General features: G+C 39.6%; 1 protein-coding gene across 1 annotated transcript in view; it reads right to left on the reverse strand.

Annotated features, from left to right (window-relative positions):
- Nucleotides 1-16,722, reverse strand: part of LOC113012482 (calpain-9-like) — a 31,356-nt gene extending 14,634 nt beyond the window's left edge. Inside the window, exons 1-19 of the mRNA XM_026152721.1 lie at nt 16,642-16,722; nt 15,039-15,306; nt 12,932-13,001; nt 12,732-12,850; nt 12,123-12,256; nt 11,867-12,041; nt 11,087-11,161; nt 10,922-11,007; nt 10,632-10,706; nt 10,345-10,505; nt 7,387-7,544; nt 7,080-7,091; nt 6,777-6,985; nt 6,622-6,661; nt 6,452-6,517; nt 5,243-5,300; nt 5,104-5,165; nt 3,427-3,495; nt 3,202-3,280 (exon numbers count right to left, since the gene is read on the reverse strand). Of these exons, the coding sequence (XP_026008506.1) occupies nt 3,202-3,280; nt 3,427-3,495; nt 5,104-5,165; nt 5,243-5,300; nt 6,452-6,517; nt 6,622-6,661; nt 6,777-6,985; nt 7,080-7,091; nt 7,387-7,544; nt 10,345-10,505; nt 10,632-10,706; nt 10,922-11,007; nt 11,087-11,161; nt 11,867-12,041; nt 12,123-12,256; nt 12,732-12,850; nt 12,932-13,001; nt 15,039-15,290 (1,900 nt within the window). The 5' untranslated portion in view covers nt 15,291-15,306; nt 16,642-16,722. The remainder of the gene's footprint in view (nt 1-3,201; nt 3,281-3,426; nt 3,496-5,103; nt 5,166-5,242; nt 5,301-6,451; nt 6,518-6,621; nt 6,662-6,776; nt 6,986-7,079; nt 7,092-7,386; nt 7,545-10,344; nt 10,506-10,631; nt 10,707-10,921; nt 11,008-11,086; nt 11,162-11,866; nt 12,042-12,122; nt 12,257-12,731; nt 12,851-12,931; nt 13,002-15,038; nt 15,307-16,641) is intronic.
- Between the last annotated feature and the right edge of the window lie 689 nt (nt 16,723-17,411).

The following is a 17,411-nucleotide window of genomic DNA, read 5'->3' on the forward strand; positions in this document are numbered from 1 at the left end:
GCCAGAAGAATGTTCAAAAGTATGTCTGTGAGGGCAGTGGACCCTGGAGTCATTACTCCAATGTCCATGATGCCAATGATGCATGTGGAACTGAATGTGTAGGCCAAGGAGGGACACAACTGTTTGTGACCTCTGGATTCTCCAGAGGTCAACAGAGGGAATTGTAAAATAAGGAGGGGATGTTTTTCTCATTTTCATTCATTATTTTAATATGGCATTATTAGTTCATTAGAAGTATATAACCAGCTTTGCATTAAGCATAAATTGAAGTTTTTGACCTTACATTATTCTTTGCATTACAGTGATGGTGATAACTTTAGTTTGATCTTTTCTTACAGGTACCAGAATAATAACATGATTTTCCATTGCAGATGTAACCATGATCATTCCATACACATTGCAGTTTGTTGCTTATTCTAGAGTTGTGCTCAAGGTAATTAAAGGTTAAAAGCTACAGCCAGCGCGAGTCTGGCTGATCTATGGAGGGCAAAGGCTTTGAGCTTGGAAGGCCGCACGCGCTTACACAGCACTTATAAGATGTTATTCTTGGTGATTTTGTGCTTAGTCATGTTTTAATATGTTTTAAGTAGAAGTAGCTGATCCAGCAATATTCATTTAATATTATATACTTGATTTAGAGCAATACACACTGATGGTCTTAACAAATGAAAGAGTCCTTGTAGCTGCCATGTTGTGTCTTAGCAGGGTACAGACGGTTCCAGGAGACGGGGGCAGTCAGCGTCTGCCCTCGGGAAGGAGACAATGTTATTCTTTGTGTTAAATAAAATTGTCAACATTGATTGTATTACACCTGTCACTACGCATGAGGGGGCGTTCTAATACCCTGATTTCATAAAACTATGGTGATGTGTTTTTTGAGATGAGATCTGAGACTGTCTGCATACAGTGTCCATCTCCCACGTGTGTGATCATTAAATCATCGTTTGACTCAACCCGACCGGACCAGTGTTGTTATTGTGGGTTTTTCCTCTGGTGTCCATCCCCAATATTTTGAACCTTAACAAGAGTGAACACCAGGAAAGCAGCAGGACCAGACGGCATCCCAGGTCGTATCCTCAGAGACTGCGCATACCAGCTAGCTCCTGTGTTCACTGAGATATTCAACATCTCTTTATCTCAGTCGGTGATCCCCACATGCTTTAAAGAGTCCATCATTGTTCCTGTCCCGAAGAAACCCCACCCTGCTTCTCTCAATGACTATCGCCCTGTAGCCCTCACCTCAGTAGTGATGAAGTGCTTTGAACGCCTGGTCAGAGACTTCATCATTTCTTCACTACCAGACACACTGGACCCACTACAGTTCGCTTACCGTCCAAATCGTTCCACAGACGATGCCATCTCTCATCTCCTCCACACATCACTCACTCACTTGGACACTAGAAGGGGGAATTATGTTAAAATGCTCTTCATAGACTACAGCTCTGCATTTAATACCATAATTCCCTCCACACTCACCACCAAGCTGGAGCATCTGGGACTCAGCTCATCTATGTGTCAGTGGATCTCCAACTTCCTAACTGGCAGACCACAGGCAGTAAGGATGGGCGGACACCACTCTCAGCACTGGAGCCCCCAGGGGTGTGTTCTGAGCCCCCTGCTGTACTCTCTGTACACATGACTGTGTGGCCACTACCAGCTCCACCACCATCATCAAGTTTGCTGACGACACCGTCGTCGTGGGCCTGATCTCTGATAACAACGAGACGGCCTACCTGAAGGAGGTTAGGAATCTGGAGAACTGGTGCCAGAGGAACAACCTCCTTCTAAACGTCAGTAAGACAAAGGAGCTGATAGTGGACTTCAGCACTAAGCAGGAGAGGAACTACCAGACCCCCGTCATCAACGAGTGCCCAGTGGAGAGAGTGGACAGCTTCAAATACCTCGGAGTTCACATCACGCAGGACCTGTCATGGTCCTGTCACATCAACACTGTGGTGAAAAAGGCCCGTCAGCGTCTCTACCACCTCAGATTCTTGAGAGACTTCCAACTGCCCTCCAAGGTGCTCAGGAACTTTTACTCGTGCACCATAGAGAGCATCCTGACGGGAAACACCTTAACCTGGTTCGGGAACAGCACCATGCAGGACAGACGAGCTCTACAGAGGGTTGTGCGGTCAGCTGAGCGCACCATCCGCTCCGAGCTCCCTGACCTGCACTCAATCTACAGCAGGCGATGCTGGACCAAGGCCAGGAAGATCGTGAAGGACCTCAGCCATCCCAACAACAGACTGTTCTCTCTGTTGAGGTCAGGAAAGCGATTCCGCTCCCTGAAGCCCAACACAGAGAGACTGAGGAGGAGCTTCTTCCCGCAGGCGATACGGTCTCTCAATCACACCACCACACAGTACTGACCCACACATATAGTTCTTACACACACACTGGACATTCTGGACATTGTTTTCACTTCATCACTTAATCACTTTAGGCATATTTGCACTGCACAAGACACTTACAAATGTGGATTGCACAACACTGGACATTATATTTCTTTATTTCCAGTTAATACTTGTACAGCTGCTGTTATTGTGTGTATATATATATTTATATTTCTTCATACATTCTTATATAGTTCTATACTGTGTATTGTGTATTTTGTTGCACAGTTATTTTATTTTTTAACTTTAATTTATATATTTTATCTTATTCTTTCCGAGATTGACGCTGGCAGCACTAATAGGAAGATAACCAGAATACAACCAGATGGCCATCGGCTGAGTCGAGTGTCCATTTTCAAAGTAAAGCAAGTTGCTGTCATTAGCAGAGGCTGACTCAGATTGATTGCAACTTGTTGGCAGTTTATCTGCATTTATAAATAACATGGCTGTTATTTGCAAACCTTCACCAATCTGTCAGACAATGATGCAGTCAATCTGAGGTACACCATAATCCCTTGGAGACAGGTTGCCTTCCGCCAGGTGAAATGAGCAATCTCTTTGCAATTGAAAATGTTTGCCATGAGATTGAAGGTGTTGCAAGCTCTGGGCAATCAGTTGGTGATCGCAATTACTTGCATACGACCAGCACAAAGCATCAATTGCCAAGTTTTTTCCCAGTCACAAGAAATAGCAGTCCTATTTTTTGTTGTGGTGTGCCTTAGCCATTTGGAAGTCCAGTGAGAGGATTGCAGGAGAGTGTAGTTTCAGGAACATTAATGAATGAATGAATTCCAAGCAGGCCTACCTGAAACTAAGAATGCATTTCGTAGTTCTCTCAGTGACAGCGTTCCGGTTCTTGAAACATCAGTGCGGAAGAAAATTTCCTAGAAAACAAAAAGAAAAAAGCCACAATTGGAATGTAGCAGAAGTATTATCCATACATAATTAACTATAGAGCAGTGCATGTAGTTCAAATTTTTTTTTACTTTTTTCAGCATCAAATATTTAACCTAATTTTCATTGTCTTTACCTTGAATGTAACAACTTTGTTCCACAGACGAAGAAATTCCTCACTGTTGAGTTTTCCTGTAATTGATGTCTGTTTTACCCAACATTAAGGCAACAAAGCTATGTGTGCGAGTAAAACATGTACTGGCCAACTGGGTAGCTCCTCTACAAGCCAAGAAGCTGTGCTGACCAGTGTTGGGGAGTAACGGAATACATGTACCGCCGTTACATATTTAAAATACAAAATATGACTAACTGTATTCCGTTACAGTTACCGTTTATAAAGGTGTTATCAGAATACAGTTACTTGGTCGAAATGAATGGATTACGCGAGGGTATTTTCCTGTTTCATATGTTAGGCTATGCCCTCTTTATTTTTGGTTTCCACGCTGGTGGAAACCCAAACAAAACACGCATTAAGAGGCTCTAATGTCTGTGTCTCAATCTCGCAGTCCATGTCACCTCTACTTGCAACCCGCATAATGACGTGAAGAAATATTTTTAAAAATTATTCACAAAAATGATTTAATATGAAGGCAATAGGGAGAGTGTTACAGTCATCGCTCTAAAGAATGTAGCCTCATGGGCAGTGTAGTCCGTGCTGCAGGGTGGATGGACTGCCATACCCGTTATGTGTCTGTGAGCGAGGGAGGAAGAAAAAGGAAAAGTACGAGCTGTCACCGAGCAGAAACGGGAGCTGGAAGCATGTAAATATAATAATAACCACTGCAGCCAAAAAGAGTGCCTGACGAGCCCAGCTGTAAGTAAGCTGTTAAGACTCGACTTTACATCGTGTTCGTGTTTTCCTCCGAAACAATAAATTCCTTTGGAGCAGCCTTTCAACGCCTCTCTCTGTCTTTCACTAGCAAAGTTGACCCAGACAACAAAGTAAAGCTAGTTTTCAGCTACGAGCCCGACACGAACCCGACGTATTAGCCAGAGGTCCCTTTATGGTTTTACGCCTTTACGGTTCGGAGCCGCGGACCTGTTTTATATAAGCGCAGAATAGTTTTCTATACGAGATCGCTGCAAAAAGTGCAGCCTTACCTAATGTCCACCCTAGTGTTACTCATTTTATATTAAGATTTAAACATCTAGTTGGTATTAGTATGGTGAATAACCTTCAGTAAAAGTAATAGTTCGCACTGCAATAGTACATTCATGTAGTTGTAAAAAGCATGATAATATATTAAGTAATCCAAAGTATTCAGAATACGTTACTCTCATTGAGTAACGTAACGGAATACGTTACAAAATACAATTTGGGGCATGTATTCTGTAATCTGTAGTGGAATACATTTTAAAAGTAACCTTCCCAACACTGGTGCTGACCCACTAAAGCGTGAACTCTACAGGACTGCTAACCATATGAAGAAACTCTCATAAAACCTCAAAGTGACAAGGTGAAGACTTTTCTAACTGGCCTTTTTCCAAAAACATGAGATAAAATTAAGACTTTTATTTGGCAAGAACTCTGAGATATCCTTCAATGCTACATCCAGATGAACAGAATTTGTTGGGACTTCCTCACCTGGATTGTTGACTGTTTAACTCTGTTTAAGATACTTTTTGATATTATTTTCAAATTACTTGCTGTGATCATGCATGCAAATGTTTGAAAATGTGGAGAACATGTAAATCTATTATTTGCATTGTCTGAGTGACTATGACAAATGTCACATGCACCACAACAGGATACATCCATTAATGCAACCATGCTGCGACAGGCGTCAATACTGAAGCCTCCAGATTTCAGGTCTCCTAAATGAAACAGAAATATATATTTCAGAAATATATAAATCTTGAGCTCTTAAGCTGTAGTCTCTTGAAGTCCAAACCTTTTAGGATGTTTTCATTTAGAAGCCTCTGAAGCTGCTCAGCATCCACTTCTTCATACTGGAAACGAAAACAGGGTTTCTCTTATACTTCTGTTTATGAGCCTCGGTCACTTGTTAACGTCCAAATTAAACTGTCCACACACACTAGCAAACACACACTCTGACTAATTTGTGTATTGCTGTAATTTCTCTTTTACAATACAAAATCTTTGCTAGCTTTAGCAAAACTCTAACCCATCAAGCTAAATATTACGAGTTGTAATCCAGTTATTTCAAGTTGCCCCGAAATAATTATTTTAGATGGAAAAGATGGATACATGAAGTAATGCATGGCTATTAGTTCAGCATGTGGGTGCAATTCTAGGGCCACTGTTATTCACAGTTCTCATAATTAAGTGAGTTACACGTTGATTTTTGTCGTGTCTGGAAACATCTAAGTGCTTTCAAAAAAGATTTGAACTCAGATTAAAACCCATTTAAAAAAAAAAAAGTTTCCAATAAAGCTGGCTAACATTACTTAGCCAGTTAAATATTGCTACTTTTCATAGGACACTAAATTAGAAAAAGTTTGTCTATAAGTACCTTGGTTTTATTACTATGGACACTGAACTTGTCTTAAAGAAATGTGTAATTTAGAGCTATACAATGCTAATATTTAAACAGTCTTTTTCCATTTTCATATTTTATTTCTGTCTTATTTATATCAACTTAGTTCTTCAGTAAGTTAAGCTTTCTTCACCCTACTGACCCAATAATGATGTGTCATACAAGATATGCATATTTTGATCCTAGCTTAAATTGCTACTAAATAACCAACAGTGAGAAGACAACTAAACCACAAGTGCATCTTTAAAGTAGCCAAAAAATTAATCAGGATGATTAAGCTTTCACTTTAAAATTTCTCACTTTTATACACAACTGATGTTCTGTTGTGGATTTTTTTAGTTGAGAACAAATGTAACGAAATGCATTTAAACTTTCGTGTTAGCACGTTTTATGTTCATTGTATACAGAAGTCAAACAGTTTTATTTTGTGCACTGAAGTATAATAGTTAGTCAAACCTCTCACAGATAAGTTTTAGATAAAGATGAAAAAAATCTTATCAAACAAACAAAAGTTTCCACTGTGTGATAAAACTCAGTCTATATAAGAGAAATAGTAAACTCAACAGTGTCAAGTATGCTCGTGAGAAAATAACAGGAAGTTACCTTGTCAGAGTGTTTATGGAAAAACTCTCTCCTTTGTTCATCATCTTGTTGATTTTTTACCTTGACCTGAAACAGAGAAATTAAATTCTGTGTTAAATAAAAAGCTATTTACATATCATTTAGCATATAACACAACCGCAACCAGACGTGATTTATTGTTGAACACCCACCTTCTCATCAAGCTCATGTTTGTGATCACCAGAATTATCACTGCAGAGAAAGAAAAAAATCACAATTTATTTGTTCTTGTCTGTTTTGCATATATCTCATGCAGATTGTTCCAATTTAGCAATGTTGTGTTTGCACAAACAATGAGCGTGCATACTAGCAGTTGGTCTCTGATTTTGCGTGGATGGTCAGGATAAAGGAGGCTGTCTCGTTGGGATTGAAGGTGGATGGCACAATCAAGTATTCCCCATGCTTTAACATAAAGAACTCCATCACCTCACGGGCATTCAGGTAGGTTTTAGTTTGGGCAACAGGTGCCTGGGATTTGAAGAACTCCTCTGTAAACTTCCCTCTCTGTGTCTTATACTGAAATAGCAGGTAGATATGTCAGTTATCTTACACCATTTAAAGTGGGACTGCTGTATCTGTAAATGGGAACTGGATACAAACTGTTTCTTACTTTTTCAGTCACCTTGAAGGAAATCAGTGCAAGTTGGTTCATGTTCAGAATAAGAAATATACTCAGTTAGTGTCAGAATACAACCCTAATGAAATCTGTATGCATCTTTTACTAATGATTATATGCTCTTCAAAGATGATGACAACTGAGCCAAAGGTTTAATCATTGAAGGAATAGCAGTGTAGCCTTCAAGTTGAGGTTATCCTTATCACCATCCTGATGTGCAATACCTTTGCAACTTGGAAACGATTCAAAACATAAAAGTGTCATGACATTTCCATATTAGGCAGCAAAGAGTAATGTTTACCTCAAATATGAAAAACCCAATGTGGAGGTTTTGCGCCAGGTGTCTGTTCCTTTTTTCGGGCTTTTGCATGAGAGACACCATTATGTTTTTATCACCGTCTTTCTCTGAGTATCCACCGCAAATTTTGAAACGACACTGTGGATTAGTCCAGAAACTGTCTAGAAAGCAAATAAAAAACATGGTTTATTTGCTGGACACAAAAAAATGAAAGTTCAAAAATGAACCTGAAAGCAAGGCTGGTTAAATAGTCCAGGTCAGGTGGGTGAAAGGTTCACTGAACTTTTGTTTAATAAATGACAAAGTCATGCAATTAAATGAGCTATATAGATAATATACTGTGGAAAAGACTTTACAACTCTGTTTATGGGTCTGTATTGTTATGGATGTCCAACTTATTCTTTCCATTCACAAGAAAAATCTATGTTACCATATTTGGGCTTTTAATATTGTAACATATTTTTTACTACTGGTTACAGAATTTTAATACCTACAATACTTGGAAAAAATAGCTGAAATTTGCATTCACATTTTTTTTAGTTTAACATAACAGAGTTATGTTAAACTAAAAAAAAAATAAGCAATGACCTTAATACTAACTACACTAACTAAAGAACTTGTTGCCCTATTGGACCCATTGTTAATTTTAGGGTCCGCATCAAGACTAAAAGAATAATCTTATTTAATAATTGCTGAAATAAATTCCTACATAGCACCTATGACCTTCAGGACTCTTTTATCTCTTTTAATTGTCTATTTCATCAAATATAATAAGATGGATAAAGAAACCGAGGTTCATAAAAATCTTAAATGTGAATCTGTTAAATATTAAAATCACACAAACACTACATGTATGTGTTCGTGCTTTACCAATTTGTGCTTATTTCGGTACATTCTTTCTAGTATACACTCTCGGTCAAAAGTTTTAGAACATCCCAATTTTCCCAATTATTTATTGCAATTCAAGTCATTCAAGTCCAGTGAATAGCTTGAAATGGTACAAAGGTAAGTGAACTACCGGAGGTAAAAAAGATAAATAAATAAGATTTTTTTTTAAATGGCGTGGTTACCCAAATTAATGTACATTTTTGGAATTATACACAAAGGCCTTTTTCATGGAACACAAAATGGGTTAGCAATTAAAAGCTGTGCTGGGACAATGGAGGTTGATCAAGCTTTGAAAACTTCAATTACTGATTCCTACATGGGTTCCAACTTTTCTGGATTCCTTCCAACCCCCTCTGTCTGCATAAAAGCAGTATAAAACACACTGTGGTACCATACCCTTGTGATCAGTTGAACAGTACTGTACTGCAGAAAGCACTGCGTTGCTACAAAAATGGCCAGAAAAATGCAATTAACAATGGAAGCGAGACAGACCATCATAACGCTTAAAAATGTATCCTGAAAAATTGATTCTGTTCATCTGGACGAAGCGTTTTCAGTCGGAGAAACATTTCATGACAGTGAGTACTGTTTTCTTCCCCATCAAAAGGCACTCAGAAACTGGAGCAAACTCTGACAGGAAGAGGTCTGGCAGACCCAAAGCCACAAATGGTAAATGGCCTGCATTTGTATAGCGCTTTTCTAGCCCATAGGACCCCAAAGCGCTTTACACTACATTCAGTCATTCACCCATTCACACACTGGCGATAGCAAGCTACATTGTAGCCACAGCTGCCCTGGGGCACACTGACAGAGGCAAGGCTGCCGGACACAGGCGCCACCGGGCCCTCTGACCACCACCAGTAGGCAAACATGGTTAGTATCTTGCCCAAGGATATTTGGCATGCAGCCAGGATGCAGCCTGGGATCGAACCACCGACCTTCTGATTAGTGGCTGACCTGCTCTGCCACCTGAGCTACAGCCACCTCAAATAACTCAGAGGACACGTTTCTGAGAAACTACGTGGCTCACAGGACAACAGCTTCAAGCACAGTTTAATAGTGGTCATAGTAAGCAAGTCTCAGTTTCAACTGTGAAGAGAAGACTTCGAGCTGCAGGTTTGACAGGACAATGCTAAGACATCAGAATAAGACAAAGAGGCTTGCCTGGGCCATGAAACATCGCCACTGGACTACTGAAGACTGGAAGAAGGTATTGTGGACTGATGAATCAAAATTTGAACTCTTCGGTTCACCATGCAGGATCTTTGTACTCAAGTAGGGGAAGAATGGTTCCACAGTGTGTGGCATCAACTGTCAAACATGGAAGAGGAAGTGTGATGGTCTCAGGCTGTTTTGCTGGATCCAGGGTGGGTGACTTGTACATAGTGAGAGGCACCCTAAACCAAAACAGCTACCAAAGCAATCTGCAGCGCCATGCAATACCCTCTAGTATGCACCTAGTTGTTCAGGTGTTCATCCTACAGCAAGATAATGAACCAAAACATAAATCCAAGCTATGCCACAACTACCTCAGGAAAAAAAGAACAAGATAAGCTTGAAAACATGGAGTGTCCAGCACAGTCTCCAGAATTAAATCCCATCGAGCTGGTTTGGGATGAACTGGACAGAAGAGTGAAAGCAAAGCAACCTACAAGTGCCACACATTTATGGGAACTTCTGCAACAGATATGGGAAGAACTTTCAGAATAATATTTGATTTCTATTGTAGAACGAATGACACAGGTGTGTCCAGCTGTTCTATGGTAAATGGTTATTGGACTGATTCTTATATAGAGCTTTTCTCTCCTGGAGCACTCAAAGCGCTTTGTATCTGCCAACGGTGGCTACTTTGAAGAGTCAAAGTTGATAGTACATTTTGGTCTCTAAATTGATTCCATGATTTATTTTTTTAACTCCAACTGCTTATTTGTACAATGTTTTCATTTCAGAGTGCAATGAGACAGTAAAATGCATAATTTTCACAAAAAATAAATAAAATTGGGGTGTTCTAAAACTTTCAACTGATACTGTATGTATTTAATGTTTCAACGCATTTGCAATGAGATTTAATACCTCTGTAATTAAGGCAACCTCCAGCAGTGGTTCCTGCAACCCATCGGCCCTCATACACAGAGGTCGTCCACTGACTAGAGTCACTTTCATTAAAGAAGTCAGGAGACAGCCCGCAGATGTCAATATCTGCGTAGAACTTACAGAAATCTTCAAAGGTCATCCTGTAAAAATCAGATGAATTTTGAGATTACTTGTTTTACATCTGGATGGGCTGTTAGGGTACAATGCAAAAAGTGTTTGTATTTTGTGTTTGGTTTTTTGTTTTTTAATTTCACAAGTTTTCTTACCAAAACTCTCCATCATCAGCCACTGAAAGGCACATTTCACGGTCTTCAGGACTCACAGTTTGCCACAGAGGAGACCTCAAAGAAAATTTGTCATTTTATTTAGACAAAGAGACAGCTTTTCAAAATTCTTTTGAATATTCAAAGGGAGTTCAGAAAAGCTCTCCTGCATGTGTCCACAGCCATACTTGAAATATAATCTTTACACTAGATAGAAGGCTACCACATAGGTTTTGACATTGATTTGCTTTCCATCTTTTAAGTTGAGAGCCATGAGTGTGAGTCTGACTTACCGATCACTCCAGTCTCCTTTCCACTCTCCTTTACCCCAGGGATTCCACAAACGCACAAGGTATACGATTTTTCCTCGACTCATCATCTGACCGCAAACCACCATTTTTTTTTGTTAATTTTAAGTATCATTTGATTTTTTTTCTATTTCCAGTACAAATCTTTACCTCTTTGATACCTGTCACAGTGTATGCATGGCCTGCAACCAGTCCATTTGGTAATATTTCGTTACCAGATGTCTCCTACAAGACAAAAGCATTTGCCACTAGTAAAGTAGAATATTATACATTAAGAACATCAACTTCTGTTGATGATGATGAAGCCAATAAATCATTTTACGTGTGCAAGTGACTGTGAAATTGTTTGCTTGTGGCTAAATTCGACACTACTTTGCTCAGATGTTTTTCAAAATGTTATTTCCTTGCAGAGTTAAATATATACTAAATGTCAGACTGGCATGAGTACGCACAATAACTGAACAAAAGCAGCTTTGGTGTCTTAAAACAGGACCCATTCATTTATATCAAACTGGCTCATGTAAGCAAAGGTTTTCCAGCATTTGAGTCTTGATTCTCTGTCTATAGCACACACAGAGCCATCCCTGCCTTGCCAATGAACTTTATCCTTGGGTAATGTCAAGACCATGTTATAAGTGTTACAAACAGTCGTTTTATAGCGGCATTTATAAAGTGACTGTAATAAAAGCTTATAACCATGACTAAGGTCTTTTTAGCTGCTTTGGCAGATGTTTAAACCTCTGTCTCTAGGTAGATTCTGACAAAATGATACCAAAACTGCGCCGGATACAGTTATAAAACTTTATAGGTGTTTAGTGAGATCAAAATGAAAGTATAAAAACAAGTCCTGTATGAGTGAGTATAGGGCAGCAGAAGTATCAGGGACATTAAGCCAATGCTGGTGCTTCTGTGTGGTGTAGTTCTACTTACCCTGGGAGGTGTACCACAGCCCATCAGTGTGTTTGATTTGCCAGCTCTGCAGATCAGCCCCCACAGGCTTGGACTCGGTTGTGACAGCTCGATGTTAATGTGAACGCCACCGGTGAAGTCCATCATAGCCTCTGAAGGAGTTCCAGCAATCATGTCGGAGTAGGAACCACAAACCCTGACAGGATAATACAGTTTTTTAATATTTAGAGAAATCACACCTTCAACTCTCATTATGTCTAAGATTAAGATTGCATACTTAGCATAGGCTTTCTCCAGGAGAGCAGGCCAGAATTCATTTTGGTTTTTGGAATGAACAAAGATTAGTCTGCCATTGATTGTTGGTAGTTTGTCATCAATGACCACATCCTCCCACTGCCCAAATCTCCAGAACTGGGGGGAAAAAAGAATCTAGCATGTCACTCTTGATTTATTATTTAAAAAAAAAAAAGTCTTGTAGCGTGTTGGCGCTCGACCTCGGTCTGTAAAAGTGATGATAGATGAAAAGATGATTCGGGCCGGGAATTTTGTTCCCTTTCAGGCCAATCTGATATTTAGGAAAATGCATATCCAGCAATTTATTTCCTCTCCTGTGACCCTAAAAGTTGCAGGATTCTGCATTTACGTTACACACAGTTTAGTTTCAACATGAAAATGTGTTAAAATAAAATATAAGCAGTAAAAAAAATTTTAAACCCATAGCACATGCTTTTTAACTAGTTTATTCTGCTGTGGTTAAAATACAAACAAAAAGGAATATCTCAAAAATAACTAAATAAATCACTAAGTATTTTTGACAGGTGTGTTTTTATTGAACACAAGTAGTGATCAATAAAAATATTTTGTGTTGTTACATGTTGGTGTTTACCCTGAAGTGAAAAATCCCACAGTAGTTCTCATCAAATCGTTGTTCAAGCGGGACAACTTCTGCGAAAATGGATTTCTGGAACGTCAGCGCTCCGATTGACGCAAGAAACCAGCAGTTTCCTGTTCAAAAATATTCTCAGGGTTACCACAGGAAATCAGGTGAGGAGAACAATAAATATATTCATGAAGACATTTCCCTACCTAGTTTCCCTTGACCAAAATCAAACCTGGAGACTCCGTCAAGTACTAAGACTGGAAAACGAACAATTTCCTGAAAAAGGGAGAGTGCTGATCAGGAAGTAAAGTTCTGGAAGTGTTAAAGGAAAGAATGCACATTTCCTTTTAGTGTATCCTTCACAAAAATGTGCATTTATTCATCCACACTGAAATAATCTTTCAATTATTTTAAGAGTCACAATAGCATGTTGAAGACTGTTGTTTCGTTGAACCAAACAAAAAAGCATACCTGAAATCTGTTTTTGGAAAGTATAAGAGAAGGTACTTGTACTTAAAGCTGCAGTGTATCAAATACAGTGGGGCAAAAAAGTATTTAGTCAGCCACCGATTGTGCAAGTTCCCCCACTTAAAATGATGACAGAGGTCAGTAATTTGCACTAGAGGTACACTTCAACTGTGAGAGACAGAATGTGAAAAAAAAATCCATGAATTCACATGGTAGGATTTGTAAAGAATTTATTCGTAAATTAGGGTGGAAAATAAGTATTTGGTCACCTCAAACAAGGAAAATCTCTGGCTCTCACAGACCTGTAACGTCTTCTGTAAGAAGCTTTTCTGTCCCCCACTCGTTACCTGTATGAATGGCACCTGTTTGAACTCATCATCTGTATAAAAGACACCTGTCCACAGCCTCAAACAGTCAGACTCCAAACTCCGTCATGGCCAAGACCAAAGAGCTTTCGAAGGACACCAGGAAAAGTATTGTAGACCTGCACCAGACTGGGAAGAGTGAATCTACAATAGGCAAGCAGCTTGGTGTGAAAAAATCAACTGTGGGAGCAATCATCAGAAAATGGAAGACATACAAGACCACTGATAATCTCCCTCGATCTGGGGCTCCACACAAGATCTCATCCCGTGGGGTCAAAATGATCATGAGAACGGTGAGCAAAGATCCCAGAACCACACGGGGGGACCTGGTGAATGACCTGCAGAGAGCTGGGACCAAAGTAACAAAGGTCACCATCAGTAACACACTACAACGGCAGGGAATCAAATCCCGCAGTGCCAGACGTGTTCCGCTGCTGAAGCCAGTGCATGTCCAGGCCCGTCTGAAGTTTGCCAGAGAGCACATGGATGATACAGCAGAGGATTGGGAGAATGTCATGTGGTCAGATGAAACTAAAGTAGAACTTTTTGGTATAAACTCAACTCGTCGTGTTTGGAGGAAGAAGAATACTGAGTTGCATCCCAAGAACACCATACCTACTGTGTAGCATGGGGGTGGAAACATCATGCTATGGGGCTGTTTTTCTGCCAAGGGGACAGGACGACTGATCCGTGTTAAGGACAGAATGAATGGGGCCATGTATCGTGAGATTTTGAGCCAAAACCTCCTTCCATCAGTGAGAACTTTGAAGATGAAACGAGGCTGGGTCTTCCAACATGACAATGATCCAAAACACACCGCCCGGGCAACAAAGGAGTGGCTACGTAAGAAGCATTTGAAAGTCCTGGAGTGGCCTAGCCAGTCTCCAGACCTCAACCCCATAGAAAATCTGTGGCGGGAGTTGAAAGTCCGTGTTGCTCGGCGACAGCCCCAAAACATCACTGCTCTCGAGAAGATCTGCATAGAGGAATGGGCCAAAATACCAGCTACTGTGTGTGCAAACCTGGTAAAGACCTATAGTAAACGTTTGACCTCTGTTATTGCCAACAAAGGTTATGTTACAAAGTATTGTATTTTTGTTATTGACCAAATACTTATTTTCCACCCTGATTTACGAATAAATTCTTTACAAATCCTACCATGTGGATTCATGGATTTTTTTTTTTTCACATTCTGTCTCTCACAGTTGAAGTGTACCTCTGGTGCAAATTACTGACCTCTGTCATCATTTTAGGTGGGGGAACTTGCACAATCGGTGGCTGACTAAATACTTTTTTGCCCCACTGTATCTGTGTCGAGCTCTGACAAACTAAACCAGAAACCTGACTGTGCTGTTTTTGAACCGTAGAATAAGAAATTCTTCGTGTAGTGAGACTCAATCTAAATGCAGTGAAAGTACTAAAACTGAATTGCTCTTTTTATAATCAGCTGAGCAGTTTAGCTTTACAAAATTACACTCACTGCTGGTCGCCGCCACTCCACACAGGCCAGTTCAGAAGGGCTCAGTATGCCATGGCGTAGTATCTCTTGACCAATGGACCTTCTGTCAGGTAGAAATGTCTCATCAATGAAGCTTACTCCTCTTGTGAGGCAGTACTGTTTCAACTGCTCGTAGTCTTGGCCCAAGAACTTCTGGGGCTTGGTGAATTTTCCGAAACCGTCCTTCTTGTAGCGGGCCTCTATGATGTTCAAGCATACACCGGGAGGAGGCATCACTGCAGTTTTTGAACTGTTTACAAGAATTTTGCATTAAAAATCCAGAAAATATAAGAGATTAAAGAACGCAGCACTACCTATTTAGGTTGGGTATAGATCAAGGGTGTGGGAATGGCATTTCAAAATGGGAAGTCATGACACAAATGATACATATTTTAAATAAATATAATGAGCTACAGTATGATGGAAAAAGATAATTCCATTATGGTGCATAAAATCATATTTGCAGCTCGCTGAAAAAGAGCAAAAATGAGTTCAAACTTTAGATAGTTCATGTGAAATTATTGCAAATTGCGGTTCGCCCAACTATTATGAAACATAGTTTACAACAAGATTATTATTAACATTATAATACTAATAATAATTAGGCATTTTTGAGAACTTTTTTGTCAGGAAAACAAGGTTAAAGGCTTTTATATTAATTATTATGTTATATTGTTCCAAACATTAAAAATATATGTAAAATGTAAAGGTTTTCATTATGTTGGACCTTATTTGCACCCTGAATGGAAAAATTTAAAAGTATACCTTTAACATTCATTCTTTTTCAGGGGCTTCTCTTTTGTTAGTGTCTAAAAATGTAAACAAATTCTGCTATAAACACTTTTTTTATGATAGTCTTAAAAATATAATATCTTCATGCATAAACAATACCTTGTAAGGTCAACTGTGTTAGGATGCCTGGGTCGTTGACCCAGGTTTTTTGAGTTTATTATATTATTTATACTTTCTAGTCTTTGGTTTCTTTGAGTTCTGTCTTATGGTTTATGTCTCTGTCTTCTTTAGTTGCTCTGTCTTTCTATCACCTGTATCCCCTTGTCTAGTTCGCGTCTCTGTGTATCCTTAGTTCCTATATCCCCGTGTTCAGTCAGTGTTTGTGTCTGCCCTGGTCCCACATCTCTGTTCCCTCTGTAGTGCCTGCATGTGAGTCTGTGTTATGTGTTTCCTGTTTTACTTTGAAGGTCTGTGTCTTATCTCAGTGTGTTCATTCCCTGATTGCTCCTTCTGTGTATTTAAGCCCTGTGTTTCTCTGTGTCCGTGTCGCGATCTACCGTTTACCTTGCTGTGTGTTCTGTCATTCCTCCAGTTTAAGTTTATTTTGAGTTTTTCCAGTTATGTTATATTTTGAGTATCACATTAAAGCCATTTTGAGTTCACGACTGTCTCCGGAGTCTGCACCTTGAGTCCTATCCCTGTCCGCACACAGCTGCCACCTAACAAACTGCACCAGTAATAACATTTGAACTTACAAAGCCCATAGTTTGCATTCACAGCAGCAGGAAGGACCACACTGATACAAATGCAAATTAAGGATCATCTGGTTTAAAGTTTTAAAAGCAGGTCTTACCTCACTTACTCAAAAGTGAAAAGCTGTGCAGAAAAAGGTGTAGTTGCGTCGCGGTGAACCGGTGGGTGAGAACCAAGTAGCTTCGACTCTGCATTTAAGCACCTGAGGCTGTGCACGCTGTCCTTATGTTTCTAACACAGATATGAAAATCACCTTTGAACAAACCACGCCTGCGCTGACCTGTAGCTCATAATAATCTACTTCCTGCAAGCTACTGTATGACCAAAAGAGAGAGGGCCTAGAGAGAGTTTCACTTCATTCAAGTGACCCTCCACTAGCCCATATTTATGTGTATCACAGTCTTATACGTTTATGTGTTTATGGTATCCACTTTCATGTTTAGAGAACAGTAGTTGCTGTTAATGGTTAGCCTGTCAGCAGTAAAATTGAAAGTACTCACTGCTTGCAGTAGAGTAGTATAGAATAGAGTGCCTTTATTGTCACTAGACAGATGTACAATGAGATACAGAGCATCTCCTGCTCACTATGGCTGTGCTTCTTGTTGGCTTCCAGTATTTGCAGTCCTCACAGTATGACTGAAATCTGTTTTTTATATCTTTGTGTGAACCTCAAAAGTTCTATAGTTGATAAATAACTGTTGCCATAAAAAAAAATCAACATTAGTCACCATTTTGAGATGATCTCAGCAGACACAGTGACGTGCTGAACACATTTAAGAAATCATTCTTTGTTTCTTAAAACAAAGCCCATATATTATATTTGTGTGACAGCCATCCTAAACCAAATTTGTGCCCACACACCTGTCAGAC

This window comes from Astatotilapia calliptera, chromosome 19, assembly GCF_900246225.1.
Source record: "Astatotilapia calliptera chromosome 19, fAstCal1.2, whole genome shotgun sequence".
Taxonomy (NCBI): domain Eukaryota; kingdom Metazoa; phylum Chordata; class Actinopteri; order Cichliformes; family Cichlidae; genus Astatotilapia; species Astatotilapia calliptera.